The 20,712-nt window shown below is 51.8% G+C and overlaps 1 protein-coding gene across 3 annotated transcripts in view; it reads right to left on the bottom strand.

Annotated features, from left to right (window-relative positions):
* The window catches only part of LOC111154622 (capping actin protein of muscle Z-line beta subunit), a 140,159-nt gene that overhangs the window by 59,864 nt on the left and 59,583 nt on the right, over positions 1 to 20,712 (bottom strand). For all 3 annotated transcript variants that reach the window (XM_022514349.1, XM_022514347.1, XM_022514348.1), the window contains exon 2: positions 9,070 to 9,159. In XM_022514349.1, the coding sequence (XP_022370057.1) occupies positions 9,070 to 9,159 (90 nt within the window). The remainder of the gene's footprint in view (positions 1 to 9,069; positions 9,160 to 20,712) is intronic.

Raw genomic sequence — 20,712 nt, 5'->3', positions numbered from 1 at the left:
GGCTAGCACCACACTTATGGCCATTGCCAAAAAGGGTCTAGAATCCAGGCCATGTGTTTATGCAGGTTATAAACCTTTCTGGGAAACCAATGTTTTCCAAAGTAGATCCCATGAAAGCGAGTCAGAGAAGTGCTGGGATCGAGGCTATGTTGTTTGTAACTGCAGGACTCCTCAGAACCTTTAATAAGACAACATGGATGGCTCCTAGATGGCAGAGCTGGCCATGTTTCCCCCATTGTTCACAGTCTTTGTTCCTCAAGAGGCTCAACCAAGGTGAGCTGCCCAATTTCATGACAGGCAGGCAACGTGCAGGTTGCATCCAGGAAGAAATTCAATCCAATCCACTGAGCAGAAAGTCGGGTCATCCGTGAAGGCCACTTTTCCAGCCATCCTATCCTGTTTCATTTTGTACTCCTCAGGAGGACACAGAGGATGTGTACGAGACATCTGCACGCTCCCTCTGTGACTCACCTGTCTGGGCACCTGGCTCTCTGTCCTAACAAAGTATTCCCACTTTTCTTTTTAGTGGAGATGTCCGCATACAGCGGCCGGGAATCCTGGAGTCAAACTGCCTGGGTCCAAAGCTTGGCTCCAGCACGGCCACCTGGTGACCTTGGCTAAGAAGCCCGGGCCCTGCTGCTGCTTCTGCCTGGTGGGAACAACAGTGACAGCCTCAGAAGTGCTTTCGCGAGATTTAGGGAGGAATGCTCTTTGTCATAAGTGGCAAATACTTTTCAAAGTTTTTTCTCAGCCCTCTCATTTAATTTTATCCCAACTTTTAAGTTAAAACTGTCTGTGGTCATAAGCCATCCTTTTGGGTCAGTCTCAGGAACAAGGCCTCTCCCACCTCAGCATCGGCTACCATCGAGGCTTTCCCTCTGCTTCTGGCCTATGAGCTTCCTGTTAGTCCTTGAGCGGGATGAGCGCCCGCCGGACAAAAGATACTCCGCTTGTCTGCCTCCAACGTTTCTAGCTGTTTCAGCAATCTGATTTGCTTCTTCCCAGTGAAACATGAACGTCACTTAATATCCATCCTAAGTGCCTAGGGGATGGGGGCCCGGTGCTGAGTAGGCTGACCCCACTGGCTTCTGCTCTCGGATCTGAGCTCCGCGGCGACTGTCACATACGGCCGGCCGGCCTGCCGCCTGGGAAGCCCACGCCCAGCTGCTCCTGCTGTCGTCCTGCTGCCACCAATGGGATCTTGTCCTCCCACCCCACGTGCCTCATATGTTCCAAGTGCCTTCTGCCGGGCTGTGCGCTGGTTCTGGTACGTTTGATATCAAGGCAGCCCCCTTCCTGACCCATCCCTTTAGCTCTTGTGCAAGTGCAAGAACTTGCTTTTCCTAAAATTTCTAGATTTGCTTTATTAACTGAAAAAAGAAAGAGTGGCCAACGACCTGCGTTTGGACAGAATGCTTTTTTTTTAAAAGAGCACCTCTGCCCAAACACACACACAGGGCACAGTGGGAGTGTGTGCGTGTATGTGCTGGGGGACAGTTACTGACGACTTCACCCCCACACCACTAATCCCACTGAGTCCACTGCTCCCAGCAGCCAGGCCAAGCAGAAATGGGGTCGCTCTGATGGAGCTCTGAACCAGAAGAGGCATGAAGAGAAGTTGAGGAGGCTTTTCTCCTGATGCACTTACAGGTTCTGTGGCCACTAGCCCGCCCTTATCACAGATTCCTCTTACAGTTTCACCTGAAGAGATCATTTTAGCAGGACACACAAGAAATGACATACTATCATGTTTTCACCTTTAACACTGTAATCCAGTGGGCAACACGCTGAACCCACAGCTGGACCCGATTGGCTCCTAGGTCCCGCGTCCGGTATAGGACATCCTTGTCGTCCTCGGCTATGAAAGGGGACTTGCCCGCTCACCTTACAGAGTGGCTGAGAGGCTTAAACCAGATGCCAATCAAACGTGTAATAACGTGGCCCAAATACATCAGTGCCTCCACACCAGGTGGCTCTCCGTGAAAGCTATTTTTCCGTGTCATTCACGGAAAGTGACTTTAGGAAGAATGAAAAGAGAAGAGAGTTAAATTATAAATTTGAGGCCAAACACAACATCTCTATTGGAACTTTAGCATTTCCTCTGAAAAACAACAAAGGTGAACCGGGTGGTTGACATCAATGGTGACAGAAGACTGCTTTCCAATAACCTAGTTCTGGGGCATCTCGAGCCCCTGGCCATAATGAGTCATCTCCGGTACTGCCCCAGCGCTGCTCAGGACCAGCGGACACGTCATTCTGGTCTCCTGGAAACAGTCCTGGCTCCCCAGCAGAACACATGCGCACAAAGGAAAGCAAATGGCCCCTGTACTTTTCTCCTTCATTCGCTTGGCTACAAGTTTTAATTGTCTGGGCTGCTGGCACAGGAGGCAATCCATCTCATTCTTAATTGGATCAAATGAGGGCCCGTTCTTCTGCATAGAAAAGAGCTCATCAGAATTTCAAATAACTTCCCAGCAGCATCTATGAGGGAGCAGGTCACGGGAGGGCACTCCAGGGAGCCCCACTTCCCCTTCCAAGCCAATCATGCCATCCTATCCCTGTTTACAAGGGCTGCCTAGCTGTCACCCTGACACAAATCAGAGGCCGCGCCATCAGATGGCAGGGTCCTCGCCTCTGCAACAGGCTGAGGTCATGGGAGGCCATCTCACTCCGGAGAGGCAGCCCTGGGCAGGGAACAGGGGGCCAGTTCAGCACCTCAGTCCTGGGGCTGCTTTCCCCCCTCCCTTGCTTTTGGTCCCCACGGCTGCAGTCCATTCAAAGAGCAAAAACGCTTGCATGAGAAGTCTCACCACAACTTTCCAAGGAATGGAATTCATTAAAATACTGCTGGGGGCCCTTGGCTAGAACGCTTTCCCCTTGTAAAACGGGAACCGCAGCGCAGTGTCGCCTGTAGGGAAGCGCAGGATAAGCTCGGAAACATCAGTGCAACAGAGACTGCGAGGGGGCTTTTTGCATAATTACCAGAGACAATATCCGGCCTGGGAGAGAAAACTTCCCAGCAGACCCGGGGTGGACCCGAGGACAAACAGGAGAATGGAAGCCAGAAGATGAGTCCCCCCCACCCCTGACATAAACCTGTAGGGAAACTTCCCTCAGCAGCAGCAAATGGGGTCTGGCAGAGGGCTCCCGAACCACCACGCACCAGCCCCACACGCGTCCGTGGTGTTGTCAGTGGGGGACCCCGACCCACAGCTCAGCTGGTCGGTGCCCAGCAGGGGGGAAGGCGATGCCCGGCTGGGAGGCGCACTCACCAAGCCCCAGGCGGGAAAAAGCCAACTTCCCTGAGCCTCAACTCGACTTAAGGCTTCAGTGTAGAAAGCATTCTTTTTATATTAAAATGTCTTACATGTGGGCATGTTACGGACCAGAATGTTATTATTTAAAGAGAAGAAACATAAAATTCTCTACTCCAGGCAGCCCCTTTGGGATTTGCCCCCCCAAACTCCAAAGAAGCGTATTTGCTCAGCTGTCAGGAATGCTCTGGGGGAAGAACGTGAGGAAGAGAGGGAGAGGCCAGGTCAGAGGTGGCCAGCAGAGAGTCAGGGGACAGGGCAGACACTCACTGCTGGTTGGGCACAGCCACTGAAGAACCTGGGCCACCTTTAGTCAAAAGTAAAGACAAACAAACACGCCAGCTGGGCATCTGCTTGGGAGACACAGAGTGCCAAGCTGGCCACAGCCAAGTCTCCCTTCTTCCGGAAGTCTTCTCTAAATTCTCTGCTAAATGCCAGTTCTATGGAGCCAGACCTCCCATCCCACATCGCCGGCACCTGGAAGAGTATTCGACCAACAGTGGGGGTGAAGTTCTTGTAGAATAACCGTTGACAGCCCTCCTCGGAGCTGATGAACCCATGAAGGCCAGTGGGCTGAGAACCCAGCCAAGGTCATTCTCATCAGTTTTAGGATCCTGGCATTTTCTCCTGTGGAAGGAGAGCCAAGGAATAAAGGATTTCTTCCCAGCGTTGAGCACAGTGGCTGACTCAGAGGGGGTGCTCAGGAATTGTGGGCTTGAATCCACTAACTTTTCACCCACTTAAGCTAAGACCCCTTTAGAAAGGAGAAGACCTTTTAAAGGCCGCCTCTGAATAAAGGAAGAAAAAAAACTGGTGTGAGACCACTCTTAAATGGTGAAGAGAAGCGGCAAGTTAGGCAGGAAGAAAACACAAGCCTCCTCCTCGGTGCTGAGCACAGATAAACTGGGTCATCTTGGCCTGCAGGACCCTGGTCCCCACACCCGAGACATCTCCAGCACCTGGGAACAGAGCTGAGCTTGGTGCTCCATTCCACACAGCTACCAATGGGAGAGTAATTTCCAGAACTTGTTGGTTCCACTTTAAAGAATGAAAATTGAGTAACCGTGCTTAGCAGGAATCAGACAGATAACAACAGTAACCGTTAAATATTCGCCTTCAGCAATCACAAATGTGTGGAGCTTGGCTTCCCCAGCTGCTTCATGGAGCGCAGGTTCTTGGAGACTTAAAGCTCATCCGCCGGGCCCCCGGGGCCCAAGTACACCCCATGCACCCAACCTTCTGACAGTCAGGCCTGAAGAATTGCAAAGAGGCGGACGATTTCTGCGTGCCAGTCAAAATACAGGTCCTGCCGAGGCCGCCGGGGCCAAACCCCGCGCCCAGCTGGCCCTTTCTATTTCTAGAGGGCGATTCTAGCTGTCACGAAGAAGGATATGCTGCCACGAAAACCACGCTCTTGGCCCCCAGGTCTCTTCCACCTCTAACCCACAGGCTGCCCAGGACGGCTCAGAGGCTTTCCCAGCTGATGCCCTCCCCCGGGCCTGAGTAGGGTCTGGGGACAACCACAAGCTGGACCTCTGAGTGGCTATAGCACAGAAGAGAGAACAAATTAAAAATGAAATGACTAACGCTTGCAGGCAAAGACTCTCCTGCCTGGTTAAACAGATTTAGGGCTATTTTTGGTCTGCTCCTAAAAAGGGCAAAGGACGGATGGATGGCTTGCTGGATGCCAATTTGTAGAAACAAACTCCTTCCTCAGCTCAGGGCTCAAAATATACCCCAGCCAAGTGTAGGCTATCCCTGCCAGTGTGCACAGTAAAGCCATAGAAGGTCAAAGTGTAGGAAGCCAAGGGAGCATCTAGACATCATATGATTCTTGGCCCACAGGACGAGTGGGTATTTTTGAAACGGCTTAACAACGGATCTTGGCTGGCTTCACTGTAGTACAATGGGATTAATATGTACTGAAATGAGGTTCTGGCCATCTGCAAAGGAAGGTCATTTCCCACCAATCCCAGCATGCACCATAATCCCAAGGCAGCAAAAGCTCTGATGCTGGAAAGAAAAGAGAAGGAGAGCTCATCGGGCATGATAAATTGGGCGGCCTTGGCCTGGATGCCAAGCACACACCGCACTTCTCTTTCACGCGACTCTGTACCCGGACCGCTGGTGGGCCAGATCAATTCCCCTACGGTTCTCTGGCTCCAACATCTAAGCGTGGCCATTCCCCTCACGGAGAACGCTGGCAAATCCTAACATTCTTGTCAGTCTTAAAATTGGAGACTTGCCTTGAAAACAACTACCTCCCCTTCGTTATTTTAGGCAGGTGGGCATGGGAGGAATGACTGCAATTTGCAGCGAGCAGGGCACTCGCTGCTCTGAAAACATCTGACTGATTGCAGATTACGTGAAACAAAGGCCTGGACCCGCTGCTTCTAGATGGACCCAGAACGGTGTGAGATTTCTGCAATCACAGCTCTGGGAAGAACTAAAACTGCAAGTGAACTTCAGAGACACAGCAGTACACTCAGCATGGACCAACTCTTAAAAGAACAACGGAATTCTGCAAACCCAGTTAAAAACAACCCCCCCGCTCGGGCATCATTCCCAGGGCAAAGAGAAGAAATATAGCAGCAGCGAAAGGAAAACATTCAAAGAAGTAATTTCTAGGACTGGTCATAGGACCTTGTACAAAACCAGGCCAGATGCCCTCACACACTATGGTGCAGAGCAGGGCCCCTGAAGCAAGGCCATTAATCAAAAAGTGGCTTTTGAAGCATGTCAGTATAGTTTTAATGAGGTGTGCTTTACCAGATCCTAATTCGGCGAAAAGCCACGCTCCATTTCCATTCGGACATTCATCGTACTTCAAATTAAAAAATTAAGGAGAACATCAATTCCCCAGCCCATTCTGGATGACGGGAAACTACCAGGGCCTCCACACAACCTGGCGAAGGGCAGTGGGGACCTCTCCCACCCCCCCATGAAGCAATGGACAAGGGTGACCTGCTAATCCCACCTGGGCCGCTCTACGGAGGGGCCGCCTTCCAGGTCTCCAGCGCCGCGGTGGTTGTTTTTAATTACAGGAACTCTAAATTATTCTCCATAAAACAGATGTTTTAATATTTTAGGTTACTAGTGAATTATTTAACACTGTGCTCCCTATCAGTTCGGATAGACACATCAGAAGAAACCGCACTTCTTCTGTTGTCCTGGGGGTGAGGGATGCACGCAAAGGGGTCCAGCAAAAGGAACCGGGACTCCTGGTGCCGCTGCTTCGCTTCTTGCTCACAGTCTCAATCATGCAAAAGAGGCGGAGTGGTCCAATGTGCATTCAAGGGGGACTGTGCAAACTGGCCGGAGCACTAACACAGGCCACTGTGTCCAAGGCGTCCCGCTCAGTCCTGCGCACACGGCAGGGGTCGGCACTGCCAGCTCTCGCACCTGCAACCCAGGTCTGCCTCCATCCCCCCACCAGCCACATTCTGCAGAGGACGAAGTTGCCAAGGGAAAGGCAGTGTGTCCTGACGGTAACCCGTGGGAGGCCCCACAGCATATCCCCTCAGGGACAGGAACACTGTGCCACCTCGTCCAGGGTCCAAGGTGCCTCCTGCAACCTGCTTGCCGGGGCTGACCCAGGGAGCACCTGGTGCGTGGCTGAGGCGCGAGACAGCTCCCGAGGGTCTCCTTCACGCACCCTCAGTGCCGCAGTTTTCCTGCCAAGCCCAAGCACCCGGGCCAGGCCCAGCAGAGACAGCAGCTGCCCGGGTTCCTGAGAAGCAGCACCGCACCCGCCTCGGAGACAGAGAGCGACCAGGGGTGCTGCAGAGAAAACACGCTTCCACTGCCACGAGAACAAAACAGCCTGCTCAACACCAAGAAGGGTCTACTGAGAAAAGTTCGCTCATCGTTTCTTCTGTTTGGTTGATTTCTAAAATATAGTAACTGCTCAACTGGCACATGAGGGTTAAACTCAGCCAAGGACGCTGTCTTGCTGAGTTTCAAGACAAATTAGGCTCTGCTGCTGACCCGATTAGGGATCGGATCACACCCTCCGCCTCTGCCCTCCTCTGCCCACCTCTGCCACATAGGATCCAGCAGACGTCTCCGACCGAGAGAAACAGAAGCAATACAGCACGCCCCAGGTCACTGCCTGGCTGGGGGGTCCCATCAGGCCCAGTAAGCCAACTGCGCAGCTCGGTGCGGTGCGTACCAGACTCGGGGTCTGGAGGGCGGTGACGATAACCACTGTCTCAAGTTCAAGCCCTCCCTCTGACCTGCGAGGACCCTCGCAATTGTCCAACCGTGTCCTTCACCATTTCCCAGCAAAGAACGCTTCCGCTAAACACCCCCACCTAACCCGCGCTGGCCCCCACTCACATGCTACACAAAACCAGATCTAGCAATCCCACGTTTGGGCCGATGCGGAAAAACCAGGAGGTCTCACATCCAACTCCAAACGTATGGCTTCCCCAGAAAAGTCTGAAGACAAGTCCCACAAGGTCGTCCTCCCACAGGGCCACGGCAAACAGTTGGAGTGGAGGGGCCACTGCCCTTCTGGACGGGGCCTGCCGCCACAGCCCTCGCAGGCTGACCGCCTCTCCCTGGCTCTGGGCTCTGACCCCAGTCTGCGCACGTGGAGCCGCGTTTACCTTGCACTTCCACTTCTCTTCTTTCACACTCCCCTCACATCTCTGTCAGCCAGGCCCCATCACGTCCGTAAGGCCACCTTCCTCCCTTCCATCACAGGGCCTGCGGCTGCCTTTCTCATCAGGGCCACTGACCTCGAGAAACCTCCCCCTCCTCACTGTGGGGTGTCATCGGCACAGGCTGGTGTTCACCCCCAACCCGGCGGCCTCCCGATGGGGACCGCGGGCGCCTGCAAGCACGTGCACGGTGGTGACGACAGGCTGCGGACTGCGGCGACGTCCTCTCTGTGAATGACACGAGTCATTCTTCTCCTAGGTGCCATCGCTCTCAAGTCAGACGGTGGAACAAAGCATCACCTACAGCACACAGACACGTTTTAAAACCGTTCCTGTAAAAGACGCCTCGTCGACGAGCCACGGCCGGTGGCGCATCATCACATCCCAGGAGACGGGTGCAGCGAGCACAACAGAGGACCTGGAGCCCGGGCCAGAGCCCGAACGCACTGGCCAAATAAGCTAGTGACTCAGCTGCCCTCTTGGGGCCTGGTTTTAGTTTATGTTACTGCTTTTCAGTATTTCCCATAGCCTTCTGGATTTTACTCAAATACTCTGAGCCGTTTCAAACAGTGTCAGGTGCCGGTAAACTGAGGTATCATTTGAGACCAATCACTCTAATTAAAAAAAAAGATAAGTATTTTAAAAACAGATGTGATGAACTCTTTGACAGTCGACTTTTAGGTTTTGCACCGGCCAAAGTGGAGTGGAGCCCCTGAAGTATTTAACAGGGTAGATTTTGTACTGTCTTGGCTGGAGGAGCTTCCACCACAGCAAAGAAACGAAGGAAGCCAGGCACCAGGCACTTCTGAATGCCTGCTGGGTGTGTGTGGCCTCCCCCCACCCCGTGCTGAAATGCAAGCTTCTAGAACCTGAGAACATGCAGCTGGGGCGCGGGGACAGACAGTGATCAACTTCCGAGCCCCTGTCCCGGGCTTTACTAACCCAGCGGGCTCGGAGGGACAACGCAGGGAGGACTCTCAGAGCTTGGTGGTGGTGGGGAAGGCTTCTTCTGGGCTTGGAACTCCGCATGGAAAAAGCAACGGATTACAAGCCACAGCCCAGACGAAACCATATGAACACAAAGCTCATACCAGGTCGATCAGGTCGCTGAGGTTCTTCTCGATCTGCTGTGGAGGCAGGCGCCTCATCAAGTCCAAGGCACAGTCCAGCTGCTGGTCACTCTGTGAAAAGAGAAAACAAAAGTGTCTATATCACTTTGCCAAAAGCAGACCTGGAATCTTTTTAAAAAGCACCCTTGGGGCACCTGGGTGGCTCAGAAGATTAAGCGTCTACCTTGGGCTGAAGTCATAATCTCAGGGTCCTGGAATCGAGCCCCACATCGGGCTCCCTGATCAGTGGGGAACCCGCTTCCCCCCATCCCTTTGCCCTCCCCATCCCCCAGCTCGTGCTTGCTCTCTCTCAAGTAAGTAAATAAAATCTGGGGGGAAAAGAAACATCCTTGTAGTTTCAGCTTGCCCAGAGCATTCTAACAGCAAGCAGGCCCGCAGTGGGCTCTCCAACACATCTCCTGGGGCAGGGAGGGGGAACACAGGCTCTGTGACAGCTCGATCTATCTCAAGTGGAGATGTCTGAAAGATACTCAAAGTGGGAAATGGGCTGGAGTTCCACCCGCATCTCAAAGCCCCGCTCGGTGCTCGTGTTCCAAGTCAATGGGCCACGGGAGATGCAAATGTGTTCTGTTACCTCCCAAACCGCCCGGCAAGGGAGCATGCTCGGGTAGCAAGTCAGGCTTTCTACTTTGCTGCAACCTGGACCTACAAGGCAGGTCATGTCACCAGGCCAGGGACAAAGCCAGGCAAAGAACAAGTGGCAAGATACATGCCAAGGCTAAAGTGCTTCGGTCATTCAGCTGAAGTCTGGGACACATCCCCAGGTGCCAGACCCTTGCCAAGGCGACTGAGACCCGGAGCCCCTCCGGTCAAGAGGCATCTCCAGCTGCAGAGCAGACCAGCGTGGCAAACTGGGGTCACTGGTGCCAGAGGGGCCCAGGACGATAAAGACACACTGTGTGCGCCCAAGATTCGCCTCATGGGACATTCAAGCTGCAAATATGCACTCAGAGCCACCACGTGCCATTCGTCATCCATGTGATCAATAACGGAGGCGGGGAGGAGGTAGAGTGGAGCCCAGTGGGAGCAGAGTGCGAGTAAATTCAGCCCAGCGGGCTGCGGCTCAGAAGCAGACCTCAGGAGGTGTGACAAGAAAAGTGAGCCAGGTGGCCCAGGCAGAGCAGGGAAGACCACAGCACGTCCCCCAAGAAGAAGAGTTGAGGCCACCGGGGCAGCTGACACTGCCCAGCAGAGGCAGCATCTGTGCCCAGACCAATCTCAGGATTTTTAAAAGACCTAAATCAGCACGCGAGAGAATGACTGTAACAAAACCGGACCTTCGAATACGACCGCCGACACTCCAGGGATATTAACCACAAACAGGACCCACTTTGTATTTCACCAAAGAACTAACACATCAAGTTAACTGGAGGCTACTTCATTCCCAGGCAAACTGACTGGACGTACACAGCGGGCTGTTTTTAAAAAAGCAACAACAGGGGCGCCTGGGTGGCTCAGTGGGTTAAGCCACTGCCTCTGGCTCAGGTCATGATCTCAGGGTCCTGGGATCAAGCCCCACATCGGGCTTTCTGCTCAGCAGGGAGCCTGCTTCCCTCTCTCTCTCTGCCTGCCTCTCTGCCTACTTGTGATCTCTCCTTGTCAAATAAGTAAATAAAATCTTTAAAAAAATAAATAAATAAAAAAGCAACAACAAACCTGCCCTCTGCTGAAGGTGGTTATCAGGGACCATTTACTCTGGGATTCACAACAAAGTGACTACTATCCTACAAACGACCACACTCTCACTCACTCCCCCCAGAATGGCGCAGTACTTGTTCTGTTCAGTGCAACATTCCAGCAACCGTGAATTCCCCGCCTGTGCCATGCCTTCTATGCCAGCCAATGCCATGTGACATGGGTCTGGCACGGGAAGCCATTTTCACACCACTGCAAGGGCTGAGAACGCAGGTATACTGAGTTGCCTCTGGAGACACTTATATTCAATTTCCAGTTCTGCCATTCATCAACTATAACCTTAGGCAAATTTCTTAACCTCTCCGAGCCTCCATTTATCCATAAAATGGGGACAGTATCTAGTTCCACAGGGTTGTTGCAATGATTAAATATCTGTAAAATTTTTAATATAAAGTAGTTATGTGTTTGGAAGTATTTTCTGTGTATGTGTATAAATACATACAGGTTTTAAGTCTTTTAAAAACTTTTTCCAAAAGAAAAAAATATACATATATATAATTTATAACATTTGCCCCACTCAACCCCACCCTGAAGTCTTCCCTGTTGCTGTGAACTGGCAAGTGGCGCTCTGTGCTCAAACTCCATGAACTTAGCTGTGGACACCCCCACACCCCCACGCCCGTGCCCAAAGAGAAAACCCTAAATGACTCCAAACAAGTTAAGAGATATAAACTAATGGGCCAAAGACATAAACATCCACCTCACTAAAGAAGACTTACAGATGGTAAGGAATATGAAAAGAAGCTCCACGTCATTTGTCACCAGGGAAACGCAAATTAAAGCAACAATGAGATCCCATTACACACCTATTAGAATGGCCAAAATCCAGAACCTTGATTGCTGACAAGGATGCGGAGCAACGGGAACTCAGACTCGCAGTGGGTGGGAATGCAAAACGGTACGCAACCACCTCTGAAGACACCGTGTCGGTTTCTTACAAAAACTGAACAGTCTCACCAATCCGATGCAGCGATTGCACTCCCTGGTATTTACCCAAAGGAGCTGAACACTTATTTCCACACAAGAACTGGCACACAAATGTTTATAAGAGCTTTATTCACAACGCCAAGACTTGGAAGCAACCAAGATGTCCTTCGGCGGGTAAGTGCATAAACCACCCGGGGTCCATCCAGACTCGGGAATATTCCCCAGCACTGGGGAGAATGAAGCCACGGAGCATGAAAAGGCGCGGAGGGACCTTCAGTGCACACGACTCAGCGGAAGAAGCCGGTCTGACAAGGCTCCGTACTGCAGGATTCCAACTGTGTGACATTTGGGAAAAGGTGAACTACGGAGACGGTCAGAAGATCTGCGGTCGCCAGGGGTTGAAGGGGAGGAGGGATGAACAGGCCCAGCACAGCACGGAGGACTGTTAGGACAGCGACGCCGCTCTGTGCGCTGCTCTAACGGCGGATACCTCATTAGGAATCTGTCCAAACCCACGGTCTGTAGGACACCAGGAGCGACACCTAATGGAGACTAAGGACTGAGTGATTATGAGGTGTCAGTGTGGGGAAGGCCATGCAGGGGTGGGGGCAGGGAAGATAAGGGCACTCTCTGCACCTTCGGCTCGATTTTCCTATGAACCAAAAACTACTCTAAATAATCACATCTATTGAAAAAAAGATGCATATTAGTGTTTCTCAACTGGGGCTGATTCTGCCTCCCCCACAAACCCCAGGAGACACTTGGCAATGTATGGGGTATTTTCTGGTTGTCCTCACCCAGCGAGGCGGCGCTAACTGGCAGCCAACGGGTAGGGCCTGGGATGCTTCTAACATTCTACAATGCAGAGGACAGACCCCGACAACCTGGCCCAAACGCCACAGTCAAGTTTGAAAACTCTGATTTAAAACACTAACTTGGGGGGCGCCTGGGTGGCTCAGTGGGTTAAGCCTCTGCCTTCGGCTCAGGTCATGGTCCCGGGGTCCTGGGATCGAGCCCCGCATCGGCCTCCCTGCTCAGCGGGGGCCTGCTTCCCCCTCCCCGACGCCCCCACCTGCCCCTCTGCCTACTTGAGATCTCTCTCTCTCTCAAATAAATAAATAAATAAAATCTTAAAAAATAAAATAAAATAAACACTAACTTGGGGGGTGCCTGGGTGGCTCAGTCAGTGAGGCATCCAACTCCTGATTTTAGGTCATGATATCAAGGTCCTGAGATGGAGCCCCACACTGGGCTCCGTGCTCAGCAGGGAGTCTACTTGGGATTCTCTCTCTCTCCCTCTCCCCTACTCACCCATGCTCTCGCTCTTTCTAAAATACATACATAAGTGTGTACATACATACGTAAAATCTAATAAGGGCACCTGGGTGGCTCAGTTGGTTGAGTGACTGCCTTTAGCTCAGGTCATGATCCTGGAGTCTCGGGATCAAGTTCCGCATCAGGCTCCCTGCTTAGCAGGGGCTCTGCTTCTCCCTCTGACCTTCACCGCCCGCCCCATGCTCGCTCTCTCAAATAAATAAAATCTTTTAAAAAAATCTAATAAATAAAACACTCATTTTGGGGGGGCGGGGCTGGTCCAGTCTGTAGAGCCTGCAGCTCTCAATCCCGGGCTGTGGATCCGAGCCCCATGCTGGGTGTAGAGATTACTTAAAAAAAAAAAAAAAAAAAAAAAAAAAAAATCAGATCTTTTAAAAAAATAAACATAGAAATAAAACAATCATTTTGGGGGACTGCAGACTTCCAGACTCTGATCAAAGCAAAAGCTCCAGAAAACCACACATGCACAGAAGCATCTTCTATATAATTCCAGGTCACAGACCACTCATAACCCCTAAAAACTTGTGGTCTTCAGAAACATTCTCAACTAGATACTAGTAATCTTCCTGAGGACAAAAAACAAATTCGGACAGACGTAAACTTAGCTACACTGAAATCTTCACCCAGAATGTATGTCAGAGCACATAAACTAGAAATCGAGCAGTGTGTTATCTAGGAAGAGCCCGTTGTAACACGGCTGGGGAAGAGTGAATGGAAAGAAACCGCGTCCGCCCTTGCAAGGAGCCTTGCTCACAGCCCCAAACCAGTATGCTGCGCTTAGCCTTATCCCCAAGGGCACCAAAGCCATTGTCTGTCCAACTGGATCTATTCAAGAGCAGTAAAAAAAACACTACTGAAAATGTTCTAACTCCTATTTTGCATTAATCCCAATGAATTCTAATCGGAAATGTTTCATTATAAATTCCTAGGACGAGGGACGCCTGGGTGGCTCAGTTGGTTAAGCGGCTGCCTTCGGCTCAGGTCATGATCCCAGCGTCCTGGGATCGAGTCCCACATCGGGCTCCTTGCTTGGCAGGGAGCCTGCTTCTCCCTCTGCCTCTACCTGCCATTCTGTCTGCCTGTGCTCGCTCTTGCTTCTCTCTCTATGTCAAATAAATAAATAAAATATTTAAAAAAAAAATTCCTAGGACGAAGGACATCTATCATTAAATTAGGCAATGACTAAACGCCTCCCAGAAGTGAAGCAGCATGGTGAAGCTTAATGACAGCTCGTAAGAAGTTAGAGTGGCCGGGAGCCCTTCACCTGTGAGCATCCCACATCCCGAAGGGTCCAGACAGGGTAGGGCACTGGAGAGTGAAGAAAACACAGATCCTCCGGAACTACGGGCAACACCCGGGGTGACCCCAGAGAGACAGTGATGGAGGGGGTGGGGGTGGGTAGGGTTCCCGCCCTGGTTCCTGTCCTTAACTGGCTTTCTATTTATTGTGTGGGCAGTCGTCCCGTGACTAAGGACTCTCCCCGGGATGGTTCCTTCAAACCCCGAACTGCTCCTAGATCCTTCCTTTGGAGAGTGTGCTATGCCAGATCTACCTCCCACGGGTGGTGGTTTCCAGGCTGAAAGGTAAATAGGAAAAGAATGGCCCATTTCACTTCCCTCTCCAGAGTTCACTCTCCATTCAATTAGTCATTCAATCATGATCTGAGTGCTGCCTAGGTGACAAGCACCGTTTTTGGTGCTGAATGGTGAATAGAACAAAGTATCCCGGTCTTCAGGAACTTCCGCTGCGGTCAACATTCGTATGGGGGGAAATCAAGGAACAGTCTTTGTTATGATATGAAAGAATAAGAAGGGGACGGTTACCCCACTTTAGGCTGGTGGGGCTCTAGGGATCAAGTTAGGTGTTTTGGGGGTGTGTGTGTGTGTGTTTAAGCATATGAACCAAGATAGGAAAAGCTCTACTTTCTGCTAGTTTTTCACATGACTTCTAGAAAAAGCACAAACTGCTCCAATCACCCTACAACAAATAAAATAACTGTTAATACAGACTAGAACAGAACAATTTTTCAGAATGATAAGTTGAATGAAACACTACCACTTCAAAAATCTCCTAGGGAACTCAGACACATGCCAGTGTTGTCCATCACGTGCAGGTACTAAAACCCGGTCCTATTAAATGAAGTAAAAGGGCACAGACCAATTTGGGAATCCTCATCAAACAATTATTCAGCCCTGAGGCTGAAAGGACAGGACTTGTCCCAACCTGTGAGAAACTCAAAGTCTAATACAGTGAACACACCTACCCACAAAAAACGAACAAAGTTACAGTGGGGATACTAAGGGGTGTAGGAAACCTCAAAAGATTTCTCAGGAGAAGGGTTCCTGAGTCGGCTGTCATCGGCCACGTGCGTGCACACAGGCGTCCACACACACACACACACACACACACACACACACGCACTCTTGCGGCTGCAGTGGGATAAACGTGCACAGTGAGGCCCATACAGGAGGAAGGTGCGGCACTGGGAGGGGAGCAGGGCCTTGTCGCCAGGGGCCCACGGTCAGGCTGGTTCCCCCCCCAGATGGCTCAGAGGGCAGCAGGTTCCTCAGTGGGGCCCAGGCCCAAGACCTCCTGTCTTCGGGCGGCTGGGTCTCCTTTGTAGGGAAGGCTTCCGTGCCATGTTCCCTGGCCTTGACAACTTTAAAATCTACCTTTTCTTTTTTTTTTTTTTTTAAAGATTTTATTTATTCATTTGACAGAGAGAGATCACAAGTAGATGGAGAGGCAGGCAGAGAGAGAGAGAGAGAGAGGGAAGCAGGCTCCCTGCTGAGCAGAGAGCCCGACGCGGGACTAGATCCCAGGACCCCGAGATCGTGACCTGAGCCAAAGGCAGCGGCTTAACCCACTGAGCCACCCAGGCGCCCTAAAATCTACCTTTTCAGAGGGACTGGGAGACCCTGGAGATTCTTCCTTGGAAGAGGAACAGGAACAGCCGTGTGTCTCAGAAGGTTACACAGATTACATTGTCCCAAAACGGCCATAAGGAGAGCTCTCACCCAGCATGCTCCTTTTTCGAGGAGTGACTCTGACACTCTTCCCACTGAGAAGTGGGGTCTACGTACCCCTCCCTGGATATGGGAGAGCTCTGGCAACTGTTTCTATCGACCGAGAATAGCAGAACTGATGATGTGTGATTTCTGAGGCCAAGCCATAAAAGACCATTCATTTCTCACCTTGCTGGCTGAACACTCGGGCTTGGGGCCCCAAGTGGCAGCCATGCTGTAAGGAAGCCCAACCAGGCCCACACAGAAAAGCCACAAGAAGGGACCATGAGACTCGCAGCCAACCCCCCAGATGCCCCTCTTCCAGCTTCAGCTGTCTGACTGCAACAGCTTGAGACCCTGAGCCAGAGCCACCACCCAAGCAAGGCCCTTCTCAATTTCTGACCCACAGAAAGCACCAGACAGAGGCACCTGGGTGGCTCAGTGGGTTAGGGCCTCTGCCTTCGGCTCAGGTCATGATCCCAGGATCCTGGGATCGAGCCCCCATCGGGCTCTCTGCTCAGCGGGGAGCCTGCTTCCTCCTCTCTCTCTGCCTGCCTCTCTGCCTACTTGTGGTCTCTGCCAAATAAATAAATAAAATCTTAAAAAAAAAAAAAAAAAGCACCAGACATAATGATTACTGTTGTTTCAAGTCACTAGGTTTGGGGGTGGTTCTGTCCGTTGGCAATAATAACCGAAACAGAAGGGTGTCTCTGGTGACTGTCAGGGGACAGTGCAGCCAGAGGGAAGGAAGGGTCGGGGCCTTTGAGAGGCAGGACAGACAGGCAGGAGGAGAGTACTTACTGGAAAGGGGAGGAAGCCCAAGAAGTTGGAGAGGGCTCCGTTTTCTAGCAGGGACCACCTGCTAGAAGACAGCTGAAGCCTCGTTAGCGTGTGTGTATGGTTTCCGTGTGCCCTTTTCAAAACACAGTTTGTAATGTCAAAGACAGCCAGTAACTGCCCTGCGTGGATTTCTGAGCACAAGTCCTGCTTGGCCTGCTCCGGCAACAGCTGAGGCAGATCCGCACTCGATACGGAAACCACGACCTGAAGCTTCAAGGCCTTTCCAGTCTGTTCTCAAGTTCATCGAGACCTTCACTCGTTTGCATTCCCGAGAGGCTTAGCAAGTTCTTACTTCACAGACAGCACAAAGGTAAACTGTGCCGGAGCCCAGGGTGATCTCCCACAAATTTACGGAGGCTGACGTAACACTGGCTCGTCTTGTCTAATCTGTGACCCGACAAGCGACTCCGGAAGAGCGGACTCTTGTCTTCTGCCACGTGGCTCAGGAAAGAGTTGTGCTGGGGGCGACGCGGGGAGTCACCAGCCAGCGCAGCCCCCAAGCCATCTGCAGGTCGCTCTGGAAAACTGCCCATATGGGTTAACAAAAAGAAAAGTGTTTCTTCCGCTGTCTGACTGCCCCCCCCCGCTGACTCTTCCAGGAGGGACAGGGCAGCGAGGGCCCCGCACAGAGGGAGCCAGCCAGCTCACAAGACACAGACACTAGCATTCCCTCTGGCTGACCTCTCCTTCCCACAGACAAGTCCAGTACCCTCTGTCGAGTGAACCAAACCCACATTGAAAGCCCACGTGGCAGATGAAGCCCCTTCCACCGTCTAGGCTCCTCCTCACAGCCAGGTCCACATCCTTTTCTAAAAGCCGAGGGGAAAACCACACAACTAAGTACACTAAGTAACCATCTTACAGCCAATGACTTGGTGGCAGGGCCCAGGTGACCTTGATCACTCTGGAAACTCGGTGCCTTTACAAGTCTCTGCTCTCAGACAAATTTATTAGGGTCCCAGGACAGACCTTCTGAGTTCACCGAAGTCCTGCCCTCTCACCTTACAGATGGTTCAGAGGAAGACTGGCAAGGTCACAGAGTCAGAACGTGAACTGCTGTCTTCACACTGACATGTTTCCTACCTCACTCCATTCAGTCCCTGAGCAACCGTGTGAGTGACGGGCAGGCACTGGGGACACAGGGCTGGAGTACTCAGACATGGTCCCTGCCCTCAAGGAGCTTGAAGAAGGCCGCCAGGACAAAGCAGCAGAAAAGAAGGACGCTGCCCCCCTGCTCAACACGAGAACTGCCGCCATGCCGCCCCTCCTTCGATCACAGGGAAGTGGGGAGCCCCTCCAGGGATAGCCGAGTACCAGCTCCGTTTTAATCCTGAAAGATGGGACACCTTCTAAGGTGTTCTACAGGGTCCGTGTGCTTACAAAGAGGACAAAGCAGAGGACACAGTTACACTGTTTCTCCCTGGTAGGGGGACACCATTAGCAACAATTATTCCTCGAACATGGCCCCATGTTAGCTTTTACATTTCTCTGCACTACACTTCCCCATCTAATACGCTGCTTCTATTCTACTATGAATGTGGAAACTGGAAACCTATTATTGTTTTAAAAAAAAATCAAAACCAAACCAACTTTGATGGAAGGAAAAAATCACAGGTTCTTAACAGGGTACAGTCACTGCCCCATAGTTCGTGAGCACCTGGACAGTTTGTAGAGGGGCGTGTGTATGTGTGTGTGTGTGTGTAAGAAGGTAGGGGTGTGTATGTATGCGTATGTGTGAAGGCAGGGGCGTTGTGTGTATGCATGTAGGCAGAGGTCTACATGCATGAAGGTGTAGGTGTGTGTGTGTGTGTGTGTGTGTGTGTGTGTGTGTACATGTGTATGCACACAGTTTTCCTAGGTTAGGGGTCCACGGGTTTTCCAAAGAAGTCTAAGACTCTGAAGGCGCAGAAGTGCTCTAATAACAATAAAAATTCCTATTCTTCTACTGCACCTGCAGGGTGGAGCTCCATCAGTCATGGCTTAATCCCTCGGAGCCCTGGTGTTTGAGACTGAGGACAGGCCCCACTACACCATGAGACAGGGAGGGATGCGGCGCTGTGTCTGGTACCGCATTTGGCCCAAGGGCCCCCTGCAGCCCATCCTCTACTAAGGGCGGGGAATCTTCCCCGAGGGCAAGGCACATGGCTTATCTGCTAGGACTTTTACACAACAAGTTTGTGGGGGCTCAAGGGCCCTTTCCTCCCTGATTTGTTGCTCCTTTGACGCAGGTTTTCCATTTAGGCTGCCAGGAGTCTCGAGCAAGGCAGGCGGAGTGTTATTTCCGTTTCCAAGTCATGAAGCACCAACAAAGGAGGGCAGATACCCGCAACTCCCACCCCACACGTGCCCCCGCCCCTGTTCCGGAGGGAGCACAGGGGACCCACAGCTCCCCTCATGCCAAATGACAGGAAGACTGGATCAAATTCCATATTCACCCCCAAAAGATCTTTCTTATGTGCCATCCTCTCCGGGTTCGGCTTTCTTCCTGAAGCCCTCTGGCCAGGACAGCCCCAAGGAGTATCTCCACCAATTCAGCTTCTCTACATTTACTGCTGTTCCCAGGCCCATCGAGGCCATTGAAAGCAAACAAGTGGGACAGCCCTCAGAGAGTTCCCCAGATGACCTGGCCTCCCCACCCAGCAGCGACGATCTCCAAGTGCCTCTCTCCCTCGTATGTTCATTCCAGAGCGAAACTGAGCAACCCCGACAGAGGCTCTGTGTCACATACTCCAAGGGCCACCCGCTGACGTCCCCCTTACACATCGCCCTTCAGGATGAGATCCCAAACGAATCAGCTCAGCAGGTGGAGCTGTAGCCTTGCTGGAGCGTGGGTTTAAAAAAAAAGGTTTTGGATACCCACTCAGTGTTTACGGTCCAAAACCCTGTAACCGCAGAACACAGAAAGGTTCCTCTGCAGGGATCGAAGTTCATTGGTAAACTTGGTGCGACGGCCAAAAATTCTCAACAAGGCATCAGCCATCGAGTCCCGAAGGAGGCGCGAGTGTGGGAGCACCTTCTAAATGGCAAAGAGGATCCCGCTCAGCCAGGGGAGGGAGCACAGGTCAGCCCGCGTGCCGCCACCCCCCTGCAAGGCAGAAGCCTTTCTCTCCTCCTGCAGCCTGCCCCCTGCCCATACTCCAGCAAGCTGTCCTAGGCACTGACCCCGCTCCTGATCCACAGTCCACTCAAGGTAGCGGCTGCGGGCTCTTGAAGACTGCCACAGACAGCGGGGGCGGGGGCAGTCTGCGCAGGGAAACGCCCCAGGTCGGAAGATAGCTGACAGGACCTCGGTCTGCCAGATTTCCTACGCACTGCTCTTGGCCCTGCCCTTGGCCCTGCTAACGAGCCAGCTGGGGGAAGTGGAGCATTTTATCTTGGGTGTGCCTCCCTCTACCTCTCCAGATTGTTTAAAATGCAGAGTCCAAGAGATGTTTAGCTAGAGAGAGCCTTAGAAACCATCTAATCAGCAACTTCTTTTAAAAGTGATAAAGACTGAGGCCCAGACTTAAAAAACTAACTCAGACTTATATAACTAAAAAGCAAATGAACCAAGACCAGGAAACAAGTCTCTTCATTATACAGTTTTGGGCTGTCTGCTTACAGTGTAATTCTAAATCAAAATTCAAGACTGGGAATAGATTCATATCCCCCGAAAACCACTTTTTTTTCCAAGATTTTATTTATTTATTTGACAGAGAGAGACACAGGGAGAGAAGGAACACAAGCAGGGGGAGTGGGAGAGGGAGAAGCAGGCTTCCCGCTGAGCAGGGAGCCCAGTGTAGGGCTTGATCCCAGGATCCTG

This window comes from Enhydra lutris, unplaced genomic scaffold (genome assembly GCF_002288905.1).
Source record: "Enhydra lutris kenyoni isolate GAN:26980312 unplaced genomic scaffold, ASM228890v2 scaffoldscaffold38, whole genome shotgun sequence".
Lineage (NCBI taxonomy): Eukaryota > Metazoa > Chordata > Mammalia > Carnivora > Mustelidae > Enhydra > Enhydra lutris.
This window is presented reverse-complemented; position numbering and strand designations above follow the sequence as displayed.